This window comes from Epinephelus moara, chromosome 16 (assembly GCF_006386435.1).
Source record: "Epinephelus moara isolate mb chromosome 16, YSFRI_EMoa_1.0, whole genome shotgun sequence".
Classification (NCBI taxonomy): Eukaryota; Metazoa; Chordata; class Actinopteri; order Perciformes; family Serranidae; genus Epinephelus; species Epinephelus moara.
Genome location: NC_065521.1, coordinates 654250 through 674161, shown reverse-complemented (window position 1 = coordinate 674161; position 19912 = coordinate 654250). Strand labels below are relative to the sequence as shown.

The 19912-nt window shown below is 41.6% G+C and overlaps 2 protein-coding genes across 3 annotated transcripts; both read left to right on the top strand.

The window, feature by feature from the left end:
- The first annotated feature begins 1003 nt into the window (after positions 1-1003).
- LOC126402209 (zinc finger protein 513) lies at positions 1004-12963 on the top strand. Of its 2 annotated transcripts, none has more exons than XM_050063980.1 (7): positions 1004-1143; positions 1447-1695; positions 4725-4847; positions 5426-5560; positions 5829-6329; positions 7007-7200; positions 9352-12963. In XM_050063980.1, exons 2-7 carry the CDS (start codon positions 1656-1658, stop codon positions 9937-9939), a joined length of 1581 nt encoding a protein of 526 aa, XP_049919937.1. In that variant the 5' UTR covers positions 1004-1143; positions 1447-1655; the 3' UTR covers positions 9940-12963. The 2 variants fall into 2 exon arrangements, with proteins under 2 accessions (XP_049919937.1, XP_049919936.1); XM_050063979.1 differs by having other exon boundaries at positions 1013-1173.
- Positions 12964-13227: 264 nt separating this feature from the next.
- On the top strand, positions 13228-17914 carry plaat1l (phospholipase A and acyltransferase 1-like). The gene is made up of 5 exons (XM_050063981.1): positions 13228-13376; positions 15303-15432; positions 15566-15654; positions 15764-15928; positions 17362-17914. Exons 1-5 carry the CDS (start codon positions 13368-13370, stop codon positions 17425-17427), a joined length of 459 nt encoding a protein of 152 aa, XP_049919938.1. The 5' UTR covers positions 13228-13367; the 3' UTR covers positions 17428-17914.
- Positions 17915-19912: the final 1998 nt, after the last annotated feature.

Below are 19912 nucleotides of genomic sequence, written 5' to 3'. Positions count from 1 at the left end.
ATCACTATTGTATTATATTTATTATTGAATTTAATTACAATAAACAAGCTTAAAAGGCACCATACAGATTGTAGTTTTGTGTATGTTATTTCTCTGAATACCCCTACACTAATAGAGTTAAGTTATTATTAATATTAATACTTGTGTTAGTTTCTAAATGTTTACGACTGTATTTTTTTTTTTAAGTTTTTGTACTATTATAATACATTTTTGTTATTTTTATATCATTCAAATATGACCCGTTTTCATATTATTCTTGTATTATATTATGATTCTATTTTGTTTTATGATATTTACCTATTCTACAAATTTGAGGTACTTTTACTTGGAGTATTTTCTTTTCATGCCATTTTATGCTAGTTTAAGTTCTTAGTTATTTTACAAATTAAGAGTTTTGCATAAAAACATAAGGCAAGTTCATAAAATCTGATGTTTTGTTATAAATTAAACTACCCAAAAATAAATAAATCAATGAGACTATTGACAGAAAATGAATTGGAAACTATTCTGATAAACATTTCCTGTACTGGGCACTTTTACTTTTTAGACTTTAAGAACATTCTCCTGAGTATACTTTTCAGTGCAGGACTTTAATTTTAGAGTATTTTATATAAAGTAGCAAAAAATAAGTACTCAAGTAAAGTACCTCAAAATTATACTTAGTAGAGTACTTGGGTAAACATACTCAGTTCTACTGTTAAACAATATTTTTAATATTTTTTATTAAATGTGTTTTAGTAATACATGAAATATATATATGTTTTATGTTATATAAAAAGAGATAGAAAATAAAAGATTATATTATTAGAATTGCAAAAAAAGCATTTTTCCTGGAGCAAGTTATATAAATAAAATAAATATGGGACATGTGTTGTTCCTGATGAGACCCGATGAACGGACTACGAGCCAGATTTTCTTTTCATGCTACTTTATACTGTTACTCCACTAATACTATGTATTGTTATTGATGAGACGTCATATAAGGACTACGACTCCCACAATCCTCTGCGCCTGTCCCTGACGTCACACGGAGCCCGGACCCGGCGTACCTCTGTCAGCAGCGCGTTTGGCAACAAAAGACTCGTTTTTGAAGCAGTTAGCGACATTTTGTGGACGGCAGTGTTTGTGGGGACGTCATCACAGGTGTGTTCAACAGCGGCGCGATATTTACAGGTGTGTTTTTAATTCAGAATTTGTAGTTTTAACGGTTAAATCGTGAATGTTGAAGTTGAGTAGGTGACCTAGCTAGGTGGCTAACAAGATGGCTGCGTCTATTTACTGCGGAACAATAACAAATAATGACTCACGGGGTTTAGTTTAAAGTGACAGACGTGTGTTTGATGTTATTTAGCATGACGTTGCCTCGAGGGTGAGATTTAGTTTGTGATTTAATTAATTTAAATGAAGGTTAAGCGGGTTTTAAGTGCTGCTGTCGCTCCGTTTCAGGCAGTAGCTGGTAGCGATGACACCGCCGCTGCTACTGTCCTTCGGAGGAAGAGGAAGAGGAAGGAGGCGATGATGATGATGACATGCAGTTAGCTGGCTGCCTGGCTGGCGGACGGACGGACAGACGGACCGACGGACGGACTTGAGCCCGTCGTGTGAGCGGTGTCACCCCACAAGCAGAGCAGGATCCCGGGCGACGAGAGGCGAAGATGCCGCGGAGGAAACAATCCAACCCCCAGCCGGTGAAACGTGAGTGTACGGTGTTGTCCTCCAGCTGCTGGAGTCTGTCTCAGGAGCACACTTTAAGGAAGTGGCTCTGTGTTGGTCTGTGTCCAAGGAAAACTTTCATATACATATTTATTTAAAGAGCAGCCAAGGTAAAGTAAGGGAAGGTGTGTGTGCTCCCAGGGTCCATGTCTAGCCTTGTGTTGACTTTTAATACAAACCAACATTGTCAGAGATTACTAAGAGTTGTCTTCTCAGTTCAGCTGTGAAAAATGTCACGGACATGAACGTTTTAAATGCAGTTTGAATGGTTGAGATCAGCCCAGCTATTGTGGAGATACACATGTTTAAAGTCAGCAGAGGATCACAGGACCCTGCGAGCAAACACAAGCTCTGTATTAAACGTCGCCTAGCTGGTTTAACATATTGACACTGCAAGATTGATCCCTTCCTCACTGTCTGTACCCCCCTTTAAGGCCCGGACACACCAACTTGACGTCAGGGAACGAGCAGCAACGAAAGCCTGCTGTCATGTCGCCTCATGTTGCTGTGTCTCGGCCAAAAAGTTGCACTTGAACGCACTGCAAAGACTGCAGCTAACAGCCAGCCAGCAAATAGCAGAGTTCCCACGGTCACGAAACATTTGGGAAAGTTATGGAATATCACAATCGCCCTTTCTAGGCCTTGAAAAAGTTTTGGAATTTTGTTGCGTGTTATAAAATTACTGCTGTAATCTTCCATAGATAGGCTAATACGTGAATTAGCTGTTGATGTAGAGTAGCTGTAATATGTGTCGATGTTTGACAGCGTTTTGTTCACCGTCACGTACGTTTCTTGATTCGCTCCCCGTGTTCTGTCTCTACGTGTACAGCAGCTAGCTAGAGAAGTTCGGCAAGAAATTTTGTTCTGTATTGGTCCTTGAAAAGTGACGGAAAACGTTTGAAATTCTGTCCATGAAAATTTGTTGGAACCCTGAGGTACAGTCTGCGGCGGTCATCTGTAATCGTCATTCAAAAACGGAAGCAGGAAGACGGTCTCACTAGCCAGTTAGCTTGTTAGCATGTTAGCAACACAATCCAGTGTTGACAGAACAGAGCATATTTATTGTAAACATTATAAAGCCCAGCTCAGACCGAAGATTCGCAACAAGACCTGCATTGAAATTGTCGTCTGTGGCAAGTTAAGGTGCGGCGGTGTGAAAACAGCATTAAGGCCCTGACACACCAAGCAGACGTTCGGCCGTCGACCAAAGTCACTTCCCACTTTAACCTGAATAACAAACCGGAGCTAGCTGGGAGCGGCTAGCGGAGCGTTAGCCGCTCCCGTAGTGTGTTCAAATGCAACTGACACAGGGCGACGTGAGGCGACGTAGACGATGCAACAGTTGGCATTCGTCGCTGCTAGTTCTTTGATGTCAGTTTGGTGTGTCCGCACCTTAAGGGCTCGGGGTCTGGGTCAGGGGAAACAGTCTTGGACACAGCACAGGAGTCAGACGAGTCACAGCGCCAAATCAATGTCTGTATGAACGGGAGAGTCGGCAGGACGGGATAAGGGACACCCCGATATGTTGCAGGAGATTTAAAAAGTGGCTGGTGGCAGTTAGCAGCTAAACAAGATCAGCTGCCTTCTGTGTAAAGAAGCTGCTGTTGCTTCTGAGAGAGGAGCACTGTGAGAGACGTGTCTTCCTTTGAGTGGATGTGTTTGTGTGTTATCTCATCCTGAATGTTTTGGCTCAGCTGGACTTCCTCTCTTCCTCCTCTCAGCCTCCTGTCTCCACTTCCTCTTCGCAGGCCCCTGCCTGACCTCCCTCCGCTCCTCTTCCTCTCTTTCTTCCATCGCTTCCTGTTTGACTTCTCTCTCTCTGTCATTCCCTTCCTTTTTTTTTCTAACGTGTGCGCTCTCACATCAGTTTTTATGTCTGTTTTGTCTTCAGAGTGTGTCAGTACAGCCCTTCCCAAAAATCAACTGGCTCTGCACAAAGCAGGTGTCACTCAGCTTTTGCCTTTAGGGACTCTTCATGCTCCACTTGAAAATAAAGGACTGGGGAAAAGTCATTACAGATCGTCAGCGCTGTGTTGTCTCCCTTTCATCGCTCTTCCTTTTCCTGACTCTCTCAGCCTCCAACTCTTCCTCCTCTGCACTTATCTCATCCTCACTGATTTCCTCTGCTCGTCGTCCTCTCCTCTTCTCCTCACTCTGCTCTCTGGCTTCCTCCTCCGCCTCCTCTACTCTCGTGTCCGTCTTCTTCTCTTCACTTCTGTCCAGGATGTTTAACTTTTCGTCACAGCCAAACAAAAGGTCATAGTAGTTGATGCTTATATGAACAGTTTGAACCAGACTTGTACGTTGTAGGACGTGACTCAGTGAAGCTGACCCCCAAACCTCACGCCTGCGTTTGTATTTACTGCTCTGGTGAAGTGTGTGGGAGTGTGTTTAGGGCTCGTCCCAATACCTTGTTAGCTAGCTAGCTAGCTACCTCGCACTATCTGGCGTCTGTCATCTGCCCTGTTCTGCAAAATTGTCGGATTTTTCACATTAAGATAAGTTCTGCAAAATTGTCGGATTTTTCACATTAAGATAACACGCCAGCTAGTATAACTATGCTGCCTCATAATGTTAGCTGGTTAGCTGCCTAGCTAGCTAGCAGAAGTCCCTTGTCGTACGTATCATTTCATCGTCTGTTGTTCATCAAATGAAGCATTTTGAATGCGGCAAACGCCATCGGTAGGATGAACTCAACCGGAGACTCCATTGTAGATGCCAGTTGGAAATGTAGATGGCTCACAGCTTCCTGTTTAAAATAGTTACGTATGTGTGAACGTAACCGACGCAGTGACGTAGTGAGTGGTGTCCCAATTCCTAGGGAAAGATTTCAACCCCTACCCCTCGTTGCTTCATTTTGAGGGCCAAGGGGTAGTGGACAAGGGCTAGGGGTAAGGCCAAGGGCTAAGGGGTAGTGGACAAGGGCGAGGGTTAGGGCCAAGGGCTAGGGGGTAGTGGGCAAGGGGGGGTATTGGGATTGGGCCTTAATCCGTGTTCATGTCTGTGCTCAGTGGACTCGGAGGACGGGGCGGTGGTGTGCGAGCCGGGCTGCCTGGTTCTGGAGAGCGACTTCCTGCTGAGCGGAGAGCTGGAGTTTGGAGACTCTGAGATCATGGGGCTGGACAGAGAGTCGGGTCAGTGATACACACACACACACACACACACACACACACACACACACACCGCATCATGTGGTATGTTAAGGAGTAGATAACAAATACTTGAAAGTTTTGACAAGTAACCTTTCAGTCCAGCTGTAAGACTGAAGACCAACATCACCTGACTTCAATATAATCATTCAATTAAATGTTCCTCTGGGGGCAGGACACACGCCTTGAGGACATGACGTCGGGCGCTGGGTGCTACTCTTAGTCAGCAAGATTTCATTGGTTGCTTAGTTGTTTTGTCTGACTCCATGTGAGCGCAGCATTAGTGACTGTAAATCAAAGGTGTAACCAAACTGTAGAGTCCTGCGAAACCTGACTGGTCTTGTTAAGAAGCAAATAAAGAGGAGCAAACAGGACGCGTCCTCCCTCGGGCCTCTGTCAGACCTGCTCTGCAAGAGCTGTTATTAAACGTGCGTGTCTTCCACATGTCTGTCGGCCTCAGTGTAAGACGGGATGGGAAAGCAGGGGTCGTGTTTTAATGGAGAGTAACAGCTGCAGTCTGAACACCTTATCTCCACATGTGACTGATTTCTGTTCTTCCTCAGGTATGACGGTGTTCTCTCTGAGCGTGGAGGACGACCCCTCCGCACCAACGGACTCCACCTTCCCAGCTTTCCTCTCCTGTAAAGGGTGCGGTCAGCTGCTGGGAGACACGCCACTGGGGGCAGGTTTAGATCTCGGTAAACGTTGTGCCCATCTCACTTTGTTTCTCTCTAGAGTCCTCAGACTAGAGTCCTCGCTCATAAATCCATGAGAATAAAGTCATAATCTACGAAAATAAAATGGAAATATTTTGAGATTTAACTCGTAATTTTAGGCAAAAAAAAACGTCACAGACAAAGACCGGAGAGTTGGGTGACATGGCATAGATTCAGAGTTGTCAGGGATTGAACATTGGTAGGTTATTATAAGTAATGACACCCATAAATGTGATTTACTTTGTTCCAGGTGTGGGCTTGGACCTGGGGGCGGAGCTTTACTGTCTCACCTGTGAGGAAGGCCTCCAGCAGGAAGCCTCGATCGACTCCTCTCAGGCGGAGGGCTCAATCGAGGCCGACAGAACCATCGGCGCCGACTCGGACAGGAAGAGGAGAGGCGCAGGCAAGACAGGCGGAGCCACCGACGCCCCTCCCAAACTGTACTCCTGCTCGCTGTGCACCTTCACCTCGCGCTACTCGAACCACCTGAAGCGCCACATGAGGACCCACGACGGCCAGAAGCCGTACCACTGCCCCGTCTGCCCCTACGCCTCGGCGCAGCTCGTCAACCTGCAGCGCCACACCCGCACCCACACCGGGGAGAAGCCGTACCGCTGCATCCAGTGCAACTACGCCTGCAGCTCGCTCGGTAACCTGCGGAGGCACCAGCGCATGCACACGCAGGAGAGGCCGCAGAGGAGGGAGAAGGAGAAACGACGGGGGAGACGGAAAAAAGCTGAAAGTGAAGAAGGTACAAACGCCTGCGTTAAACAATCACACAAAGCAATCGACAGGATAAAATGATGAAGGTCAAAAGGTCAAAGGTCAGCTTCACTGTGACATCATGTTTTAATGTAATATCTCAAGAACAGAAGGGGAGACATTTGTATAGATCTCCTGTGTGTGGCGCGTCCATGTTTTCACTGAAAGAGAACTCGACCACGTGACGGTAATTCTAGTTTTTATTTTTAGCCTGCAGGGGAAAATCCTAATGTTGGAAGCAGTGATCAGAAAAGAGGAACCAGCGAGTCGAAACTGAACGGGTTTAAAAAATGAGGAAGAGAAGATCGCCGTGCTTGAGTGCCTATCGCCCTGAAACTTACCTCTGCTGAGTTCAGCTGCTTCACAACATTCTTACGTGTGTGAAGCTGATAATCATCCTGAATACCTGAGAAACAAGTCAAACTCAGACTGATGAAGGTGCCAGTGAGGAAGTCAGAGCATCGCAGGAAATGAGAACCAGGAGGGATTTTTATATTTAAAGACGAGTATAGAAGAAGAAGTAGAATGAGGAAGTTTGAGCTGAAGCTGGAAGATTAGTTTCTTATTATCAGTAAACACTGCAGTGTGACTCTTTTCTTTTCTGAGGGAGGTTTTCTCATGTTTTCAAATGAAAGAATATGTTCTCTCTTGATCTTGTTCCTGCAGTCGTATCAGACCTGACCCTGCGAGTGTCCCAGAACTCAGGTTACCTCCAGACGTTGGGGGCCCTCGGCTCTCCCTCCGCCCCGCTCCCCGTCCTGCTCTTCCCCCTGTGCTGCCAGATGTGTGGCCTCACCCTGGAGGAGGCCGACCTGGAGGGGGACAAGGCCGAGGGGGAGGTGGAGGGCGATGGCGGACAGGTACGCTTCCAGAAAATATTTATTCGATTTGTCTATTTGACAGGGAGATGCATAGCTTCTTCACTGCAGCAGAATTAAGTTAATTTATATCCGTCGTCGCAAGAACACCGTGAGGGAATTTTCTTCAGATTTGGCACAAACGTCTACTTTGAGTCAAGGATAACTAGGGTGACCAGAATTTGGTGGTCAAAGGTCACTGTAACCTTGTCTATCTCATTTTTGTGAAAGCGATATTTCAAGAACACGTTGAGGGAATTTTTCCATATTTGGCACGAATTGCTTAGATTTTTGTGACCATAGATCAAAGGTCAAGGTCATTGTGACCTTGTCTGTCACATTCTGGGGAGAACAATCTCTAAATTTGGCACAAACATCTCCTTTGAGACAAGGATAACTAGGATGACCATAATTTGGTGGTCAAAGGTCACTGTAACCTCGTCTATCTCATTTTTGTGAAAGCAATATCTCAAGAACACGTTGTGGGAATTTTTCCATATTTGGCACGAGCGTTCACTTGAACTCAACGATGGACTGACTAGAAATTGGTGTTCAAATGTCACTGTCTCATTCTCTTGAACATGATATATCAAGAACACCTGGAGAGAATGTCTCCGAATTCAGCACAAACGTCTCCTTTGAGTCAAGGTTGACGAGACTGACTAGAATTTGGTGGTCAACGGTCACTGTGACTTCACATTTGTCTCATTTTTTTTATATGTGATATCTCAAGGACACGTGTCATTGTCTTGAACATGATATATCAAGAACACCTGGAGAGAATTTCTTAAATTTGACATGAATGTCCATTTAGACTAAACTATGAATTGCTTGGATTTTTGTGACCATAGATCAAAGGTCAAGGTCATTGTGATCTTGTCTGTCTCATTCTGGGGAGAACGATCTCTGTATTTGGCACAAACATCTCCTTTCAGTCAAGGATGACTAGCCTGACTAGAATTAGGTGGTCAGCGGTCACTGTGACTTCACATTTGTCTCATTACTGTAAATGCGATATCTTAAGAACACGGTGAGGGGATTTCTTCAAATTTGGCACAAACGTCCACTTGGACTCAACAATTAGCGAATTAGATTTTGGTCATTAAATGTCTAAGTTACTGTGATCATGTGTCCATCTTATTTTCGTGAACGTGATATCTGAAAAACACCATGAGGCAATTTCTTAAAATTTGGCATAAACGTCCGTTTGGATTAAACTATGAACTGCTTCGATTTTGTGGCCATAGATCATAGGTCAAGGTCATTGTGACCTTGTCTGTCTCATTCTGGGGAGAACGATGTCTTCAGAACACCTTGAGGGAATATCTTTGTCCACTTGGGCTTAACAATTAGCTAATTAGATTTTGGGGCTTAAAAGTCAAGCTTACTGTTAACATTTGGCACAAATGTCCACTTGGAATCAACTGTGAACTAATTAGATTTTGGTGGTCATAGGTGAAACATCAAATCCATTGTGACCTTTTCTGTCTTATATTCGTGAAAGTGATTTCTCAAGAACATCTTTAGGGAATTTCTTCAAATTTGGCACAAATGTCCACCTGGAATCAATTGTGGACTAAATAGATTTTGGTGGTCGTAGGTCAAAGTCCACTGTGACCTTGTCTATCTCATTATTGTAAACCCGATATCTCAAGAACACCTTGAGGGAACTTTGGCACAAACATTCACTTGGACTTAACGCTGAACTGATTAGAAATCGGTGGTCAAATGTCACTGTGACCTTGTGACTGTCTCATTCTCTTGAACGCCATATCTCAAGAGGACCTGGAGAGAATTTTTTAAAATTTGGCACAAACATCTACTTTGTACAATGTGTTTGTTTTTCATAGTGACTATTCTATGAGACGACCACAGACTTCCACTTTCCCAAAGTGGCGTTTTTTCCCAATGTATGGTAATAATATACAGCATCCTGTCTGATAACATGTTAACACTAGCTAAGCTACGCTAGCTACATACGTTAGTTCCAACATCAATAAAGGCTGTGTTAATTATTCATACCTTAACTCGTCACGTAGACGAGTGTTCACACATTTTTATCAACTCTTCTGTCGTCTGCTGTCAAAGTGAGGACGACGTGTTTCCTCCGTCCTCAGCAGCACCTCTGACCGTGTCCTCTGTGTTCATATTCAGGTGTGTCGTCGCTGCTCGTTGGACCTGCTCTCCAAAGATGAATCCGGTCCTCGGGGATCCCGGCGGGGTCAGCGTGGCACCAAGCTGTACCACTGTCCTCACTGCCCCTTCCTGTCCCACTACCCCAACCACCTGGCCCGCCACGCCCACACCCACTCCGAGGAGAAACCCCACCGCTGCCCGCACTGCCCCTACACCTCCTCGCACCTCGACAACCTCAAGCGCCACCTGCGCGTGCACACGGGCGAGAAGCCCTACCAGTGCCCGTCGTGCAGCTACGCCTGCGGCAACCTGGCCAACCTGCGGCGGCACGAGCGCATCCACTCGGGCGCCAAGCCGTTCCACTGCGGCGTCTGCGGCTACTCCTGCAACCAGAGCATGAACCTGAAGAGGCACATGCTGCGGCACACGGGCGAGAAGCCGTACGCCTGCGCCGAGTGCGACTACACCACGGGCCACTGGGACAACTACAAGCGCCACCAGAGGAAACACGGGCACAACACGGACAGCTGGGACAAACACGCGCCCATTAACGGCCTCAGCTGGGGCAGAGACACTCAGGAGAGCCCGAGTCAGGGACACACTTAGATACTGTGTGTGTGTGAGTCTGTGTGTGTGTGTGAGTCTGTGTGTGTGTGTGTGTGTGTGTGTGTGTGTTGTATACACTGGTGAACCTCCAGCTCAGGTTGGAGCTAAACTCAGGTGCCTTTAACAGACTGAACGACTTCACCGCTGCACTGACTTTATAATGGGGCATTAATGTGTGTGTGTGTGTGTGTGTGTGTGTGTGTGTGTGTGGTGTGTACACACTCACATCACACACACATGTTGAATCAGAGGAGGTGTGGTCCCTCCTTCCTTCAGTAAATGCAGTCCACAGACGTCTGGTCTGTCAGAATGTGACGTTTTCTAACTGTGTGTCATGAAGCCGATCTGAATCTGCTGAATCCAAACGTTTATTTTTCTCCTCGACAGATGATCTATATTTTCTAAATGTGGCTGGATTGTTTTTCTTTCATACTAGCAGGGCGGATCATTATCTCACAAGCTTTAAGTTGATTTTGTAATTTAATCCAGGAAATGATTGGGCTCAGTTTATCAGCGGGGTTCCTGCGCTGCTTCAGCTACATCATTAGAAATGTTCCCACCAGCCAACATGGCCTCACCTGACTCGTCGGATCCCAGGAGAGCGTTTTCCGTCTCCCGAAAACCGAAAGTCAGTTAGTTTAATAACGAGTGTGAGTATGTGTAGCAAACAACGTCCGAGCGACTTAGTAACTCATAATTCCTACCTGTTCAAAATGAAGTTAACCATGACCTTAGTTAAGGACGTTTCAGGCTGGACGATGAGAGATCGTACAATGGAGGTGCTCAGGAGCCCCGCTGTCTAAACGAGTCAGAATCAAACAGATGCTGCTGTTCTGGAAGAATTTCATGCCTTTATTTTGTTGGACTTGGCACCAGATTTTTTTTTATGTGTAGCCTGAAATATCCTGGAATTTAAAGACTTTGAATCCTGACAATGCGTCTGATCTTTTCTCTCAGTAACTCAGACGATGGTGTCGCTTGTTTCAGCCCAGATTTAGTGAAAATCAGCCTCTCTGAATTTAAAAAAAGGTCTTAATTACTAGTTTACACTCATCGGACACTTTATTAGTTACACCTGTGGTGGAATGGGAGATTCTCATCATGGATCAACTGTGTGATGTCATCATGTCAATATGGACCAAAATCTTGTTGAATCTATGACACCAAGAATTAAAAAGGGCGTCCCACCTGGTACCAGCATGGTGTCCCTAATAAAGTGGCTGGTAATTATCATTTGCGTGTTGAATAAGCTATAAAATAAAGTAGCTGTCTCTCATTTTGAAATCTAAATGTGAAAACTAAATTTATCAAGCTTTCATTATCACAACTTAATTACTGTTTTCTGGAGATAACAGGAGGTCGTTCCACTTTATATTCGCAGGCATAGATTGCGATTAATTAACCAGTTATCACGAGAAAAGCAGCCTGTATGGAAGCAAATAAAAGACGTGAATATTTGAATTTGAACAGCCACTGAATATTGAAGTATAGCGTTGAAGTATTTTACCTCAAAACCATGCGTCTCAATTTATTTGTGGTGATTTCATCTTTTAAAACTAAAATATGACATTTCTCGATTTGCCATTTCAAAAGCTGAATTTTATTTCTTTTCAATGTTTACAAATTCATATCCAGAAATGAATGTCTCTTAATTTAAAACAAAGTAAAATGGAAAATAAATATAGATTCAGGTCTAAAAATTCAAGTTGAAAATATTCCAAGACAGGTTTGGCAATCAAGCCTTAATGTTTCAAACAATCAAAATTGGCTGATGTTCTATTTGAATTTTCAACTTGAATATTCAGATTTTAAAATTCTGTTTTTTGTTGGGGTTTTTTGTTTGTTTTGTTTTGTTTTCATTAATTTTGGGGGTCTAAATTTGACCAATTGAATTTGAGCAACCTCAATCTACTTTATTTATTTTTATTTTCATTTTTTGAATTCTGAAATTTTTGGATGTGAATTTGACCATTTTTTTGAGCAATCTGAATCTTTTTTCTTTTTTGTCTTTTTCTATTTAAAAAAAACACTAATCGAAAACTGAGCAGTCGGAATCAACTTTTTTTAAAAACAAATTCTGAAACCTACATTTTAAGATTTGAATTTGTCTGATGAAATTTGAATAACCTCTTCTTTTTTTTGAGCAACCTAAATCTACTTTTATTTTTTCAATTTTTTGAATTCCGAAATGAAACTTTTTTTTGAAGCTCATTCGAATTTGAGCAATCTGAATCTTTTTTCTATATATATATATATTTTTTTAAATTATCAAAACTGAGCAGTCGGAATCAACTTTTTAAAAAAATTCTGAAACCTAAATTTTAAGATTTGAATTTGTCCGATGAAATTTTGAGCAACCTAAATCTACTTTTCTGTTCTAATTTTTTAAATTCTGAAATGAAAATTTTTTTAAGCTCAATCGAGCTTAATGTCTGAATGTACTTTTTTTTTCATTTCTGAAACTTAAATTCTTTGGTTTAAATTTAACCAACTGAATTTTAGAAACCTGAATCTATTATTTTTTAAATTACGAAACTTAAATTTTTGGATCTGAATTTGCAGACATTGAAACATAAATTGAATTTAGTTTTTGAAATTGCAAATCAAGAAATTTAATTTGATAATTTCAAAGGTGAATTCAAAACAAAGAGAGATACATGATTTTTAAGGTAATTTCTTTTAATGTGACGAATGTAGTGGTTTTAAATGTCAAAAGTTAGTTTTCAGTGGCCGTCCAGATTCAAGTATTGATGTTTTTTATTTGCTTCTATGGCATTAAAAATGATTGCAACCACAGCCATTCTCGGCCTCTGTACATTTAGGATTAGCCTATCTTAGCATAAAGGCTGGGAGCGGGGGGAAACAGCTAGCCTGGCTCTGTACAAAGTTTAAGGACTCTGAAGCTCACTCTTTGTATTTTGGTGGAGCCTGCACAGACAGAAACACAAACGTGTCTCCACAGTGAGGCTGGCGGGTGTGTTGCTCACAGTGCCTTCACGTCTCTAATAAAACACGTCTGATTAACGCTGTGTTGAAGCTACTTCCTCTTTTCATGTTCTCTGTTTAGGAAACACCTGCTGCACACACCCAGAGGTGGAGGGACGACGACAGTGAAGGGACTCATAGTGGTCCCTGATGTAAAAAAAAAGTGCAGAATGTCCCCAAAAAAATTACACCAACCTTCAAAGAGACACCTGAAGTGAAGCTAAGACACCACAGAATGAAGCCAAAAGAGATTGTGATAATGCGTAGGTGTGATGAAGGGTGATGGGAGCGAGGTCAGTGGACTGTGACCGTGACAGACTAGTGATCTTTTAAGTGTCACATCAGTGCAGCCATATGTAAAGCAGATAAGAGTTCCTGTGTGTGTGTGTTGTGGATTTAATTTCAGAAGCGACTGAAGAAAGCTGCGGTAAATACCTAAACCCATGGGCCTGGTGAGTACGGCATGAAATATGATTTCATCTTTTCATAAAAAGTTAATTTAATTTAGAGTTTTGTCAGCGACATAAGTGCAGATAATAAGAACAAAGTTTGTACTGTGGAGATGTGATAAATCGCAGACTTGTGTTGTATTTTTAGCTCTTAGAGAGCACCAAAAGGGTCGTTCAAACGCTGTAAACAAAAAAGGAAGTATTTTTTTTAATCAAAATTCATTGATTAACATTTAGATTTTAATGCTTGGAAACATCAAGTTTAAAATTGTAACAGCTTTCTTCGTGGTTTTATGGTTGTACGCCTGCACGACCCCGTCAAGTTCCTCTTACAGCTCTGATAAGACGTTGAATAATGGACAGAAAAGTGTTCTATGCTGAACATGATGATGTCACAGTGAAGCTGACCTCTGACCTTTTGGATATAAAATGTCATCACTTCATTATTTCATCCTGTTAGACATTTGTGTGAAGTTTTGTCATAATTAATGTAGGAATTCTTGAGTTATGGCCAAAAACATGTTTTTGAGGCGTCACTTACCCTGACCTCTGAGTCCAGGTGGACATTTGTGCCAAATTTGAAGAAATTCCTTCAAGCTGATTTTGAGGTACAGCGTTCACAAGAATGCGACAGACAGGTTCACAGTGTCTTTGAACTTTGACCTTTCACCACCAAATTTATGAGGAAGTAGAAGTTTGTGCCAAATTTGAAGAAATTCCCTCGAGGCATTCTTGAGAGATCACGTTCACACTCACTTAAGGTTTTATTTAGATATGGCATTCCTGAGAATGAGATGGATGCAAGGTCACAGTGACCTTTGACCACACAAATGTAATCAGTAATCACTGAGTCCAAGTGGATGTTTGTGCCAAATTTAAGGTGTTCTTGAGATATCGCGTTCACACTCACTTAAGGTTTTATTTGGGTATGGCACTCCTGAGAATGAGACACTTAAGGTTTTATTTGGGTATGGCACTCCTGAGAATGAGATGGATGCAAGGTCACAGTGACCTTTGACCACAAAAATGTAATCAGTAATCACTGAGTCCAAGTGGATGTTTGTGCCAAATTTGAAGACATTCCCGAAGGTGTTCTTGAGATATCACGTTCACACTCACTTAAGGTTTTATTATGATATGGCACTCCTGAGAATGAGATGGATGCAAGGTCACAGTGACCTTTGACCACAAAATGTAGTCAGTAATCACTGAGTCCAAGTGGATGTTTGTGTCAAATTTGAAGACATTCCCGAAGGTGTTCTTGAGATACAGCGTTTACAAGAAGGAGATGGACACAAGGTCACAGTGATCTTGACCTTTGACCACTAAATTGTAACCAGTATGTCTTTGACTCAAAGGGGGTGTTTTTGCCAAATTAAAAAAAAAAATTCTTGAAGGTGATTTGGAGACATCAAATCATGAGAATGCAACTGACGGGGTCACAGTGACCATTGACCACCGAATTTAATAATCAGATCATCGTTAAGTACAAGTGGACGTTTGTGCCGAATTTGAGGAACCTCCCTCAAGGTGTTCTACAGATATCTCAAGAGGGCCTTGAGGAGATTTCCTCAAATTTGGCACAAATGTTCGCTTGGACTGAACCATGACTTTATTAGATTTTGGTGGTCACAGGTCAAGGTTACTGTGACCTTATGTCTGTCTCATCCTCGTAAGAGTGATAACTTGAGATGGTCTTGAAAGAATTTTATCAAATTTGGCACAAAATCCACTTGAACTCAGTGATGAACTGATCAGATTTTGGTTATCAAAGGTCAAGGTTAGTGTCACCTTGCGTCCCTCTCATTGTCATGGACACCATATGGCAATAAGGCCTTGAGATCAGACATGACATGATGTAAACTGTGAGAGGAACTTGACTCTTTCTGTGGTATTATTAAATTGATAATCACTTTGTTGTCTCCGCAGAAACATTCCAACCCCCAGTTGTTCCCAGGGGACATCGTGGAGTATCGCAGGAACAAATACTTCTCTCATTTTGCAGTGTACTACGGAGAGAGGGATGGAGTTCCTTACGTCGCCCACCTGACATCTCGAGGTTGGTGTTTTCCTGCTGGACTGATTTTACTCAACAATTTGCTGATTAAATTTTGGTGATTAAAAGTCAAGGTTACTTTGAACATGTATCTGTCTCATTCTCGTAAATGCAATTTCTTAATTTTTTTGGTCAGATTCAGACTCCAAGCTGCCGCTCTTTGGCCGCGCTCTGAGGTCAGAGGTCAAACTGGATCCACTGGAGCTGCTGGGGAAAAAATACAAGGTCAACTTACTCATAGACGACGAATAATAATCTACTCAAATATCATGTATTACTGTAATAATGTCAAAGTCTTTGTGGTCCTGATGAATCTGCCTTCAACACGCCGCAGGTCAGCAACATGCTGGACGACTTGTTCTCGGCCCGGGACTTTCACACGGTGGTGAAGCCGGCCATCGACGACATGATGGGGCGCGAGGTGACGTTCGATATCCTGTTTCATAACAGCGAGCACCAGGCGACGCTTTTCAGATACGGAGTCAAGAAGTCTGAACAGGTCAGTGGACGGAGGATGATGACGGTTGTTGTTTATGTTGAAATGATATACTTTTGATAAACTAATAATTTGTGCTGTCTGTTCTGAGCTGCAAGAAAAAACAGTTTTTATATAACTTAACTTAATATATATAAACACTTAAAGATCCACACTACTAAAAGTGTCTGTCATCCCAAAGAGACAATTAAAAACTAATGGAATGGTCAAAGTTGTCATATTGAAATTTGCCCAAAACAATGTTGATAAAATGTCCAAAAAAATATGATTAAAAGGTCAGAAAAAAAATATTAATAAAATGTCCAAAAAATAATAATAAAATGTCTGAAATATTTTTAAAAGGTTGAAAAACAAGTTCATCAGATGTCCGATAAAATATCAATAAAATGTCAGAAAAATATTATTAAAATGTCTAAAAACATATTGATAAAATGTCCTAAAAAAGTTGATAAAATGTCTGAAAATATTATTAAAAGCTTAGAAAAAAAGTGAATAAAATGTCCAAAAAATATCAATAAAATGTCCAAAAAAAAAAAAGAATGAAATGTCCGAAAAACAGTTGACATATTGACATATTATTAAAAGGTTAAAAGTCAATAAAATGTCCAATAAAATGTTAATAAGATGTCTGAAAAATATTATTAAAAGCTTAAAAAAAGATTAATGAAATGTCCAAAAGATGTTGATAAAATGCCCATAAAATATGATTAAAAGGTCAGAAAAAAATATTAATAAAATGTCCAAAAATAGTTGACAAAATGTCTGAAATATTATTAAAAGGTTGAAAAAAAAGTTCATCAAATGTCTGATAAAATGTTAATAAAATGTCTAAAAAAAGTTCCTAAAATGTCCCAAAAATGGTAATAAATGTCCAAAAATAGTTGATAAAATGTCTGAAAATATTATTAAAAGCTTAGGAAAAAAAGTTAATAAAATGTAAAAAATAGTTGATTAAATGTCCAAAAAATGTTTACCCGACTTATGTCAATTTCAAGCTTAACACATCAACTTTCAGTTTAAATACGGCCCACTTCCTGTTCCAGCCCCGCCCCTTCCGATTACAGATATGCATACAGTTATTTTAGTTGGTTGAACAGATACAGATAATGGTGTACTCGCTCATCTTAATCATCGTATTAAAATGTTGAGCGAGGATTTAAAGCAAAATGACCAACATTTAGACGCAAAAACTGTTTATCACTCATAAACTCCAGTCTGTTAATATGATCTATGACACACTGAATTCATCTATAACTGAATGAATAAGCAGGCTGGTTAAACCTGTGTGTGTCTGTGGAGGTTGGAAGTTGGAACGATGAAGAAAACTTTTCGTCAATCTTAACCCCGTGAAACGCAGAGACTTTTACTCCTGCAGGACATTGTTTGTTTAAACGTGTGTTGACCACCTGACATATGTTTGTGTTTGTGTGTTACAGATCGAGAGAATTTACGAACACATCATGCCGGCCTGGAAGAAGCTGTTTGAGGAGAAAAAACTCTGAACAATGCTTTACGTTCAGTTCTCATCTCGACCACCAGAGAGCGACATTGTTCTGACTTCAAGGAAAATGGTCCTGCATTAAGAGGAAGAACCAGATATTTAATGTATATTAACATGAAAATTTGAGTAAAAACAACATTTTAAAGGTCATTATTCAGAGGAAAAAATAACATATTACAAGAAAAAGTTGTAATATGAGCTCTTAATGACTTTATTGTGACTTTTTTGCTAAATATTTACTTTGTTCTTGAGATAGAAAGTCTCAAAGCAGTCTGAAAGCAGCTCAAGAAAAGTGACGTCGCTCCAGGTTACAAAGGGTTGATTCAGTTTTCATCTATAATTTCTTACATCATTTTCCCATCTCACTACGTTCCTCTTCTTAATATTGGAGTATTTGTTTTGTTGTCTTTTTTCTTATTTAAACCTCCTGTCACATAAAGCTTTGTCTACATTTCCAGACCAGTTGAATAAATCTGAGCCTTATTCTCATATTTTTGTCCATCATGACTGTCGGTCATAAAATTTGACTCTCCGCCTCAGTTTTTTTCCCAAAACTCTGCAGTGAAATGTCAAAACGTCACCAAACCCAAACATCTGTCAGGAGTATTTTCAGGAGGTGAGAACGCTCCCAACACAGACAGTCTCTTGTTGTGGGCTACAAGTGTAAAAGACAAACTGGGGACAATGTCCAGATATGATTCTCTGGAGCTCAAGTGAGAAAACAGTTTTGTCTCCCTTGCTCTTTTTTATCTGATCTAGTGGGTCTCTTTGGGGTCATTTTGGATCTAGTTGTTGTCAGTTTGTGCGTCTTTGTGGTCATTTTTGGGTCTCTGGGACCATTTTGTCTCTTTGGGGTCATTTTGGGTCTCCTTGTGGTCATTGTTGGGTCTGTGGGGCCATTTTGTCTCCTTGTGGTCATTTTGGATCTCTTTTTGGTCATTTTGCGTCTCCGGGACCATTTTGTCTCTTTGGGGTCATTTTGTGTCTCCTTGTGGTCATTTTTGGGTCTCTGGGGCCATTTTGTCTCTTTGGGGTCATTTTATGTCTCCTTGGGGTCATTTTTGGGTCGCTTGGGCCATTTTGTCTCTTTTGGGTAATTTTGGGTCTCTTTGCGGTCATTTTGCATTTAGTTGTCAGTTTGTGTTTCTCTTTGTGGTCATTTAGTGCGTCCTTGTGGTCATTGTTGGGTCTGTGGGGCCATTTTGTCTCCTTGTGGTCATTTTGGGTCTCTTTTTGGTCATTTTGCGTCTCCTTGTGGTCATTTTTGGGTATCTGGGACCATTTTGTATCTTTGTGGTCATTTTATGTCTCCTTGGGGTCATTTTTGGGTCGCTGGGGCCATTTTGTCTCTTTTGGGTAATTTTGGGTCTCTTTGCGGTCATTTTGCATTTAGTTGTCAGTTTGTGTTTCTCTTTGTGGTCATTTAGTGCGTCCTTGTGGTCATTGTCAGTTTGTGTTTCTCTTTGTGGTCATTTAGTGCGTCCTTGTGGTCATTGTTGGGTCTGTGGGACCATTTTGTCTCTTTGGGGTCATTTTGGGTCTCCTTGTGGTCATTGTTGGGTCTGTGGGGCCATTTTGTCTCCTTGTGGTCATTTTGGATCTCTTTTTGGTCATTTTGCGTCTCCGGGACCATTTTGTCTCTTTGGGGTCATTTTGTGTCTCCTTGTGGTCATTTTTGGGTCTCTGGGGCCATTTTGTCTCTTTGGGGTCATTTTATGTCTCCTTGGGGTCATTTTTGGGTCGCTTGGGCCATTTTGTCTCTTTTGGGTAATTTTGGGTCTCTTTGCGGTCATTTTGCATTTAGTTGTCAGTTTGTGTTTCTCTTTGAAGTCATTTTGTGTCTCCTTGGGGTCATTGTCTGGTCTCTGGGGCCATTTTGTCTCTTTGGGGTCATTTTGTGTCTCCTTGGGGTCATTTTTGGGTCTCTGGGGCCATTTTGTCTCTTTTGGGTAATTTTGGGTCTCTTTGCGGTCATTTTGCATTTAGTTGTCAGTTTGTGTTTCTCTTTGAAGTCATTTTGTGTCTCCTTGGGGTCATTGTCTGGTCTCTGGGGCCATTTTGTCTCTTTGTGGTCATTTTATGTCTCCTTGGGGTCATTTTTGGGTCTCTGGGGCCATTTTGTCTCTTTTGGGTAATTTTGGGTCTCTTTGCGGTCATTTTGCATTTAGTTGTCAGTTTGTGTTTCTCTTTGTGGTCAGTTTGTGTTTCTCTTTGTGGTCATTTAGTGTGTCCTTGTGGTCATTTAGTGTCTCCTTGTGGTCATTTTAGGTCTCTTTTTGGTCATTTTGTGTCTCCTTATGGTCATTTTTTGGTCTCTGGGACCATTTTGTCTCCTTGTGGTCATTTTGTCTCGTTGGGGTCATTTTGCATTTAGTTGTCAGTTTGTGTTTCTCCTTGTGGTCAGTTTGTGTCTCCTTGTGGTTATACCTCTGGGGTCATTTTATGCCTCTGAGGTCCTTGTGGGTGTCTTTTGAGTCATTTTGCAT